Genomic DNA, 11,837 nt, shown 5'->3' on the forward strand with positions numbered 1-11,837 from the left:
CTTACCAAATAACCCTAGCAAATGCATAGCAACCAGCCAAAACAGCATAGAAATTGCCCTAGTAATCACTTAGCAACATCCAAGCAATCGCACAGCAACCAGCCACAACACCCTAGCAACTAGCCACATATCCCTAGCAATTGCATAGCAACCAGCCACAACACCATAAGAATTGCCCTAGTTACCACTTAGAAACATCCAAGTAATCATTTAGAACAACCTAGCAACCAGCCACAACATCCTAGCAACTGCATAGCAACCAGCCAAAACAGCATAGCAATTGCCCTAGTAATCACCTAGCAACATCCAAGCAATCACACAGCAACCAGCCACAACACCCTAGCAACTAGCCACATATCCCTAGCAATTGCATAGCAACCAGCCACAACACCATAAGACTTGCCCTAGTTACCACTTAGCAACAGCCAAGTAATCATTTAGAACAGCCAAGCAACCATGTAGCAACCAGCCACAACAACCTAGCAACTCCATAGCAACCAGCCACAACACCATAGCAGTTGCCCTAGTTATCACTTAACCACATCCAAGAAATCACTTAGAACACCCTAGCAACCACACAGCAACAAGCCACAAAACCCTAACAACTGCATAGCAACTGCATAGCAACTATCCACGAACTTAGCAACTGCATAGCAAACCGAATGGAAACCATCCACAACACCATAGCAATTGCCCTAGCTATCACTTAGCAACATCCAAGCAATCACTTAGAGCACCCTAACAACCACAATAGCAAAAAGCCACAACACCCTAGCAACTGCATAGCAACTACCTACGGCACCCTAGCAACTGCATAGCAACCAGCCACAACATCATCGCAATTGCCCTAGTAACCACTTAGGGACATTCAAGCAATAATTTAGAACACCCTAGCAACACCATAGCAACCAATCGCTACAGTACATCAAGACACTTTGAAGTTTGATCGGCGGAGTAGAAGTACACCATCTAACTCAGTGTTTCTGTCAGTGAGGTCAGTTTAATGGCAGTCATCTGATGCTTGGTAAAGGACACGGGCTGTGGAGCATCTGCAGACGACACGCGAGCCCATCAGTGTCACCCACACACACACACACACACACACACACACTCACACACACACACACACACACACTGTAGTGCACTAGAGTCCAGCACAGGTGCCACAGAAGAAACGCAGAGATTCTCATTGAGAATGAACAAGAACTTTCCTGTCGGAACAATGAAGAGTTTGACCCTGGTCATGTGACTTTACCTTGATCATGTGACACACGTACCCTGACATTCCATTAAAACCTCTCATTCCAGTGAAAACAAACGCGCCTTACACACACACACACACACACACACACACACACACACACACACACACACACACACACACACACACACACACACTGTGAGAATGTCCCATAAACACACGCAGAGGTCCCTGGATGCATTACCTGATCTCCGCTGTGATGCTCAGGATAAAAAACACTTCCTGTCTGTCAGTGTGTGTGTGTGTGTGTGTGTGTGTGTCTCTGCAGCTGATTCTCTCAGTGTGTGTGTGTCGGTCCGATTGGCTCGTACCACGTTGCAGATGGAGGCGGGGGGGGTCAGTGGTGGGACGCACCACTGTGTGTTTAAACACAACCCACCCCTGCGTTTACAGAGGAATCCTGGGAAGACCAGCAGGAACAGACTTCTCTCTGTGTGTGTGTGTGTGTGTGTGTGTGTGTGTGTGTGTGTGTGTGTGTGTGTGTGTGTGTGTGTGTGTGGGGGGGGGGCTGCGACTGCACTGCAACACTATCGTACTGTGCAATATGTACTCAGTATGACATCTAAAATCATAATTATGAGATAAAAAGGCAAAATTGACATTAAAACATGATTATCAGACAGTCAAAATTATAACATTAAATCATACTTATGAGATTAAAAGTCAAAATGATGACATACTAAATCATAATTATCAGGTAAAAAGTAAAAATTATGACACATTATTCATAATTTGTAATCATAATTTTCAGATAAAAGGTCAAAATTGACATTAATCATAATTGAGATTAAAAAGTCAAAATTGTGAAATATTAAATCATAATTATTGGATAAAAAATAAATTATGATATTAAATCATCATTTTCAGATAGTCAAAATTATGACACTAAATCATAATTATGAGTTAAAACGGCAAAATTACGACACTAAATCATAATTATGAGAAAAAACGGCAAAATTATGACACTAAATCATAATTACCACATAAAAAGTCAAAATTGTGACATTAAATCATAATTATTAGATAAAAAATTAATTTATATTAAATCATAATTATCAGATAGTCAATATAATGACAATTATAATTATGAGATAAAAAGTCAAAATTATGACATACTAAATCATAATTGAAATAAAAAGGCAAAATTATGACATACTAAATCATAATTATGAGATAAAAAGACAAAATTATGACATACTAAATCATAATTATGAGATAAAAAGACAAAACTATGACATACTAAATCATAATTATGAGAAAAAAAGCCAAAATTATAATTGAGATAAAAAGGCAAAATTATGACATACTAAATCATAATTATGAGAAAAAAAGCCAAAATTATAATTGAGATAAAAAGGCAAAATTATGACATACTACATCATAATTATGAGAAAAAAAGCCAAAATTATAATTGAGATAAAAAGGCAAAATTATGACATACTAAATCATAATTATGAGATAAAAAGACAAAATTATAATTGAGATAAAAAGGCAAAATTATGACATACTACATCATAATTATGAGAAAAAAAGCCAAAATTATAATTGAGATAAAAAGGCAAAATTATGACATACTAAATCATAATTATGAGATAAAAAGACAAAATTATAATTATGAGATAAAAAGGCAAAATTATGACATACTAAATCATAATTATGAGATAAAAAGACAAAATTATAATTATGAGATAAAAAGGCAAAATTATGACATACTAAATCATAATTATGAGAAAAAAAGCCAAAATTATAATTGAGATAAAAAGGCAAAATTATGACATACTAAATCATAATTATGAGATAAAAAAGCCAAAATTATAATTGAGATAAAAAGGCAAAATTATGACATACTAAATCATAATTATGAGATAAAAAAGCCAAAATTATAATTGAGATAAAAAGGCAAAATTATGACATACTAAATCATAATTATGAGATAAAAAGACAAAATTATAATTATGAGATAAAAAGGCAAAATTATGACATACTAAATCATAATTATGAGATAAAAAGACAAAATTATAATTATGAGATAAAAAGGCAAAATTATGACATACTAAATCATAATTATGAGAAAAAAAGCCAAAATTATAATTGAGATAAAAAGGCAAAATTATGACATACTAAATCATAATTATGAGATAAAAAGACAAAATTATAATTGAGATAAAAAGGCAAAATTATGACATACTACATCATAATTATGAGAAAAAAAGCCAAAATTATAATTGAGATAAAAAGGCAAAATTATGACATACTAAATCATAATTATGAGATAAAAAGACAAAATTATAATTATGAGATAAAAAGGCAAAATTATGACATACTAAATCATAATTATGAGATAAAAAGACAAAATTATAATTATGAGATAAAAAGGCAAAATTATGACATACTAAATCATAATTATGAGATAAAAAAGCCAAAATTATAATTGAGATAAAAAGGCAAAATTATGACATACTAAATCATAATTATGAGATAAAAAAGCCAAAATTATAATTGAGATAAAAAGGCAAAATTATGACATACTAAATCATAATTATGAGATAAAAAGACAAAATTATAATTGAGATAAAAAGGCAAAATTATGACATACTACATCATAATTATGAGAAAAAAAGCCAAAATTATAATTGAGATAAAAAGGCAAAATTATGACATACTAAATCATAATTATGAGATAAAAAGACAAAATTATAATTATGAGATAAAAAGGCAAAATTATGACATACTAAATCATAATTATGAGATAAAAAGACAAAATTATAATTATGAGATAAAAAGGCAAAATTATGACATACTAAATCATAATTATGAGAAAAAAAGCCAAAATTATAATTGAGATAAAAAGGCAAAATTATGACATACTACATCATAATTATGAGATAAAAAGACAAAATTATAATTATGAGATAAAAAGGCAAAATTATGACATACTACATCATAATTATGAGATAAAAAGGCAAAATTATGACATACTAAATCATAATTATGAGATAAAAAGACAAAATTATAATTGAGATAAAAAGGCAAAATTATGACATACTACATCATAATTATGAGAAAAAAAGCCAAAATTATAATTGAGATAAAAAGGCAAAATTATGACATACTAAATCATAATTATGAGAAAAAAAGCCAAAATTATAATTGAGATAAAAAGGCAAAATTATGACATACTACATCATAATTATGAGATAAAAAGACAAAATTATAATTATGAGATAAAAAGGCAAAATTATGACATACTACATCATAATTATGAGATAAAAAGGCAAAATTATGACATACTAAATCATAATTATGAGATAAAAAGACAAAATTATAATTGAGATAAAAAGGCAAAATTATGACATACTACATCATAATTATGAGAAAAAAAGCCAAAATTATAATTGAGATAAAAAGGCAAAATTATGACATACTAAATCATAATTATGAGATAAAAAGATCAAAATTATAATTATGAGATAAAAAGGCAAAATTATGACATACTAAATCATAATTATGAGATAAAAAGACAAAATTATAATTATGAGATAAAAAGGCAAAATTATGACATACTAAATCATAATTATGAGATAAAAAAGCCAAAATTATAATTGAGATAAAAAGGCAAAATTATGACATACTAAATCATAATTATGAGATAAAAAGACAAAATTATAATTATGAGATAAAAAGGCAAAATTATGACATACTAAATCATAATTATGAGATAAAAAGACAAAATTATAATTATGAGATAAAAAGGCAAAATTATGACATACTAAATCATAATTATGAGAAAAAAAGCCAAAATTATAATTGAGATAAAAAGGCAAAATTATGACATACTACATCATAATTATGAGATAAAAAGACAAAATTATGACATACTAAATCATAATTATGAGATAAAAAGGCAAAATTATGACAAACTAAATCATAATTATGAGATAAAAAGACAAAATTATAATTATGAGATAAAAAGACAAAATTATAATTATGAGATAAAAAGACAAAATTATGACATACTAAATCATAATTATGAGATAAAAAGACAAAATTATGACATACTAAATCATAATTATGAGATAAAAAGACAAAATTATGACATACTAAATCATAATTATGAGATAAAAAGACAAAATTATAATTATGAGATAAAAAGACAAAATTATAATTATGAGATAAAAAGACAAAATTATAATTATGAGATAAAAAGACAAAATTATGACATACTAAATCATAATTATGAGATAAAAAGACAAAATTATGACATACTAAATCATAATTATCAGATGAAAAGACAAAATTATGACATACTAAATCATAATTATGAGATAAAAAGACAAAATTATGACAAACTAAATCATAATTATGAGATAAAAAGGCAAAATTATGACATACGAAATCATAATTATGAGATAAAAAGGCAAAATTATGACATACTAAACCATAATTATGAGATAAAAAGTCAAAATTATGACATACTAAACCATAATTATGAGATAAAAAGTCAAAATTATGACATACTAAACCATAATTATGAGATAAAAAGTCAAAATTATGACATACTAAATCATAATTATGAGATAAAAAGTCAAAATTATGACATACTAAATCATAATTATGAGATAAAAAGTCAAAATTATGACATACTAAATCATAATTATGAGATAAAAAGGCAAAATTATGACATACTAAACCATAATTATGAGATAAAAAGTCAAAATTATGACATACTAAACCATAATTATGAGATAAAAAGTCAAAATTATGACACACTAAATCATAATTATGAGATAAAAAGTCAAAATTATGACATACTAAATCATAATTATGAGATAAAAAGTCAAAATTATGACATACTAAATCATAATTATGAGATAAAGTAAAAAAAAATGTAAATGTACATAAATCAAAATTATCACTAAAGTTTAAATTATGATGTACTTCGTCATAATTGATATGCCAAGTCATAATTATGAGATTAAAAGTTTGACATTGATAAAAAAAGTGGAATTATGACATAAATCATAATCATTAGTTGAAAAATGTCATATTGTCCTAGTTATGATTAAAAAGTCTAACATCGACAAATTCTGAATTGACATAAAAAATGTAATTGACTTTATATGCCATGATGACTTTTTACAACGTTGTCATAATTATAACAAAACAATTTTATAACAAAACAAAATGACTTTCTATGCCCTTATTTTGACTTTTAATTTCATAATTATGATTAACGAAAGCATGTTTTTGTGCTTCCGTACACATGACGTTGAATATCATAAGTTATTATAAGAGGACGAGAGAAATTATATCGCTCAACATGCCAGCTGTAGCCCCGCCTCACAATCCAACGAGCCAATCGCGAGCCAGAACGCATTTTCGCTGAACCAGCCTGAAAAATATTGTTTTATTTGTGTGAGTTGAGCTTATGATGGATGCCATCAAGAAATTATTTTGCTAAAGTATAAATCGTACAATCAAATACGTTTTTAGATTACTAGAAATAAATGTCGTCTTAACACGTATCGCTTTTTAACCATATGTTTCAAATAGACGGAGTTGCTTTTGACGACCAATAGCTGCTTGCAGGTTTTTCCAAGATGGCCGCCGAGTGAACGGATTTCATTCGGCAGGTATCATCTGCAAACTCAAATATATGGTTCTTTTGTATCTCCAAGCGAATTGGTTATAAAACGTTTTACTTTTAATTTCTGTACAACCAATCAGAAACTGTTACAGATAAGCCCCGCCCCCTAATGACACTTAAAAACAGAAGAAATGGTCATATTTCAGTCAGACGGTCTTTCACTGTGTAACGGAATGGTTACTGAGCAGAATAAACTGTGAAGTGAATTTACACACACACACACACACACACACACACACACACACACACACACATATGGGGACATATGGGGACATTCCATAGGCGTAATGGTTTTTATACTGTACAAACCGTATTTACTATCCCCTTACACTGCCCCTAAACCTACCCATCATACACACACACACACACACACACACACACACACACACACACACACACACACACACACACAAATCTCTCATTAGTGGCACAATGTGTGTGTTCAGCCAATCCAGTCACAGCTTCTAAATTTGAACCCGTGTGTGTGAGTCCATAAATCTCAGTCTAGACACTCGGTTATAGACAATAACACAAGTTCCATATGTGTGTGTGTGTGTGTGTGTGTGTGTGTGTGTGTGTGTGTGTGTGTGTGTGTGTGTGTGTGTGTGTGTGTGTGTGTGTGTGTGTGTGTGTGTGTGTGTGTGTGTGTGTGTGTGTGTGTGTGTGTGTGTGTTTGAGAGTCCTAAGGCATGAGAACTGCAGGAGACACAGTTGTGGGGTGTCACGAGTGTGTGTGTGTGTGTGTGTGTGTGTGTGTGTGTGTGTGTGTGTGATATGGGTTGATCTCTGTGATTAACAGTCCTGTAAACTCTATAACCCTTCAGCCCAAAATGATTGCAAAACACACACACACACACGCACACACACACAAACACAAACAAACAATCTTATTGACATACTAAATCGTAATTGAGATTAAAAAGAAGTTATGAAATTATGACAAAAAATATAGAAATTGACACAATAAATCCTAATTATGAGGTTAAAAAATTCTAACAGTAGAAATTAAAGTGAATTAACACTCTTATATTTATTAGATGAAAAGTAGAAATTCTGACACAATAAATCCTATTTATAAGCTGACGTCAAAATTGATATAACTCTAAAATATGACAATATGAAATTATGACACTATATCTTAATTGAGATTAAAAAAATAAAATTATGACAAAAGTGTAAATTGACATTGTAAAAAATGTAATAACATACTAAGTCATATTTATTAGATGAAAAGTCGAAATTATGAAATACTAAAATTGACATGCTAAGTCACAATTATGACTTTTTAATGTCATAATTATGACAACATTGACATTAAAGGTTTAAATTGACATACTAAATCATAATTGCGAAGTTATGACAAATTGAAATAACATACTAAATCATATTTATGAGATAAATTGAAGTTATGACTTTTGAAGTTATATGAGAATAAAAAGTTAAATTTTCGACATTAAACATTGAAATTATGACAATTTTGGGATAAAAAGTCAGAATAGTTCATAATTATCAGATTTTAAATTGAAATGTATTCATATTTTGACACAAGAATAAGTAAATAATTAGACCACAACCATAACAAATATAACACGCATTATGAATATCATTATTGTGTGTTGATATATTGTTAATATTCGAGGTATATTTCAGATGAAGCGTCACGGGCCGCCCGTGTTACACATGTGTTTTCGAAGGCAGGACACACACTCCTGTGTAATTCATGAGCTCTCACACGCATGGACGAACGTTTTCCCAGAATGCCACGCTCTCGCACGCCGCATTTATCATTAAAATATTGATGCGCACGGGACGAAAATATCAAAAGTTTCTGCTCACTAATTCATGATTAGAAAGCGTGAAATGACGAGGGGAAAAGAATAGAATGAATAAAATACAATTACTTAAACATTTCTTGTGATGTAAATGTTCCAGGAAAGTCTGAAAGCGGCCTGTGGAGGCACTGTCCCGTATCGCACCCCACCCCGCCTGACTCTCTGCTGCAGTGAGACTCACCCGGGCTGGTCCGGCTGTGCAAACTGCCCCTCTTGACCGCTTTGCTTTTGCTCTTGCTCTGCACCGAAGCTACGCTTGGGTCGGACATGCTGCCGCCTGTCTGTCTGCGCACCGGATGGATGGAGCGAGAGAGAGAGAGAGAGAGAGAGAGAGAGAGAGAGGGAAAGAGGGACTCTCTTATCAGAGCAGGAAGATACGGGCTGGGGGCGGGGCTTGGGGATCTCTTAGCGCAGTAGTGGAGGCGGAGCCACTCCCCTCCTACATCAGCAGAGGGGAGGGGCTTAGGATTCCCCTACAACACTCTGATCTGTTGCTGCGGCAACCATGCACCAAGAATTACATCACGGAGCGCGTATAGAAAGCAGACTGCAGATGAAATACTTGTCATTCTGACAGCAGAGCAAACCATGTCCAATAATGCTTCCCACAATGCAATGCACTTGGCAAATTAAGCATGTTTACACATTAATCAATCAAACTGACAAATATTTTGTTTATCATAGGATATTTTATACTTTCTCATATACTATTTTTTTAAATATTAGTATGTAGTGTGCATTATATTCAACACATTTACTCGTTATTTGAATAAAATAACAGTTTTTGTTTATCATTGCATACTTTATATACTGTTTTATATACTTTTTGAATAATAGTATGTAGTGTGCATTATGTTCAACACTTTTACTCATTATTTGAATAAAATAATAGTATAATAATACTTTATACTGTTTTAAATACTTTTTAATATTAGTATGTAGCATGCGTTGTTCAACACATTTACCCATTTAATCAAGCTGACAAAAGATTTTGTCATAGCATATTATTTCATACTGTCTCATATACTATTTTTTTTTATATTAGTATGTAGTGTGCATTATGTTTAGCACATTTATTCTATTCAATCAAACTGACAAATATTTTTTATCATAGCATTTAATTCCATAATGTTCTAAATACTATTTTTTTAAATATTAGTGTGTAGTATGTCATTGTTCAACATATTTACTCATTCGATCAAACTTGACAAAATATTTCATCATAGCATACTTTATACTGTTACATACATATACTCTTTGTTAAATATTACTATGTAGCGTTTATTGTTCAACATATTTACTCGTTATTCAATCAAACTCGACAAAAGATTTGATCATAGCGTTCTACTTTAAAAAAAATATTAGTATGCATTATGTTTCGCACATTTACTCATTATTTAAATAAAATGACCAAGATTTTGTTGATCATAGCATACTTTATACTGTTTTATATACTATATATAGTCATATACTATACTCCGTATATACTATATATAATCATTTACTATACTCCGTATATACTATATATATAGTCATATACTATACTTCATATATACTATATATAGTCATTTACTATACTCCATATTAGTATATACTACTATATATAGTCATATACTATACTTCATATATACTATATATAGTCATTTACTATACTCCATATTAGTGTATACTACTATATATAGTCATATACTATACTTCATATATACTATATATAGTCATTTACTATACTCCATATTAGTATATACTACTATATATAGTCATATACTATACTTCATATATACTATATATAGTCATTTACTATACTCCATATTAGTATATACTACTATATATAGTCATATACTATACTCCATATTAGTATATACTATATATAGTCATATACTATACTCCATATATACTATATATAGTCAAATACTATACTCCATATATACTATATATAGTCATTTACTATACTCCATATTAGTGTATACTATATATAGTCATATACTATACTCCATATATACTATATATAGTCATTTACTATACTCCATATTAGTGTATACTATATATAGTCATATACTATACTCCATATATACTATATATAGTCATTTACTATACTCCATATTAGTATATACTATATATAGTCATATACTATACTCCATTTATACTATATATAATCATTTACTATACTCCATATTAGTATATACTATATATAGTCATATACTATAATCCATATATACTATATATAGTCATTTACTATACTCCATATTAGTATATACTATATATAGTCATTTATACTATATACTATATACTATATATAGTCATTTACTATACTCCATATTAGTATATACTATATATAGTCATATACTATACTCCATATATACTATATATAGTCATATACTATACTCCATATTAGTATATACTACTATATATAGTCATATACTATACTCCATATATACTATATATAATCATTTACTATACTCCATATTAGTATATACTATATATAGTCATATACTATAATCCATATATACTATATATAGTCATTTACTATACTCCATATTAGTATATACTATATATAGTCATTTATACTATATACTATATACTATATATAGTCATTTACTATACTCCATATTAGTATATACTATATATAGTCATATACTATACTCCATATTAGTATATACTATATATAGTCATATACTATAATCCATATATACTATATATAGTCATTTACTATACTCCATATTAGTATATACTATATATAGTCATATACTATACTCCATATTAGTATATACTATATATAGTCATATACTATGCTCCATATTAGTATATACTATATATAGTCATATACTATAATCCATATATACTATATATAGTCATTTACTATACTCCATATTAGTATATACTATATATAGTCATATACTATACTCCATATTAGTATATACTATATATAGTCATATACTATGCTCCATATTAGTATATACTATATATAGTCATATACTATAATCCATATATACTATATATAGTCATATACTATACTCCATATTAGTATATACTATATATAGTCATATACTATACTCCATATTAGTATATACTATATATAGTCATATACTATACTCCATAT

The 11,837-nt window shown here is 29.3% G+C and overlaps 1 protein-coding gene across 4 annotated transcripts in view; it reads right to left on the reverse strand.

Moving 5' to 3' along the window:
- Positions 1-11,837, reverse strand: part of ampd2a (adenosine monophosphate deaminase 2a) — a 40,274-nt gene that overhangs the window by 26,331 nt on the left and 2,106 nt on the right. For 2 of the 4 annotated variants that reach the window (XM_067415200.1, XM_067415199.1), the window contains exon 1: positions 8,922-9,088. The exons of 1 other annotated variant lie outside the window; for it this stretch is intronic. In XM_067415200.1, the coding sequence (XP_067271301.1) occupies positions 8,922-9,009 (88 nt within the window). In that variant the 5' untranslated portion in view covers positions 9,010-9,088. Of the gene's footprint in view, positions 1-1,445; positions 1,557-8,921; positions 9,089-11,837 lie in introns of those variants that run through there. One more of the 4 variants, XM_067415202.1, reaches the window with a different exon arrangement.

This window comes from Pseudorasbora parva, chromosome 14 (genome assembly GCF_024679245.1).
Source record: "Pseudorasbora parva isolate DD20220531a chromosome 14, ASM2467924v1, whole genome shotgun sequence".
Taxonomy (NCBI): domain Eukaryota; kingdom Metazoa; phylum Chordata; class Actinopteri; order Cypriniformes; family Gobionidae; genus Pseudorasbora; species Pseudorasbora parva.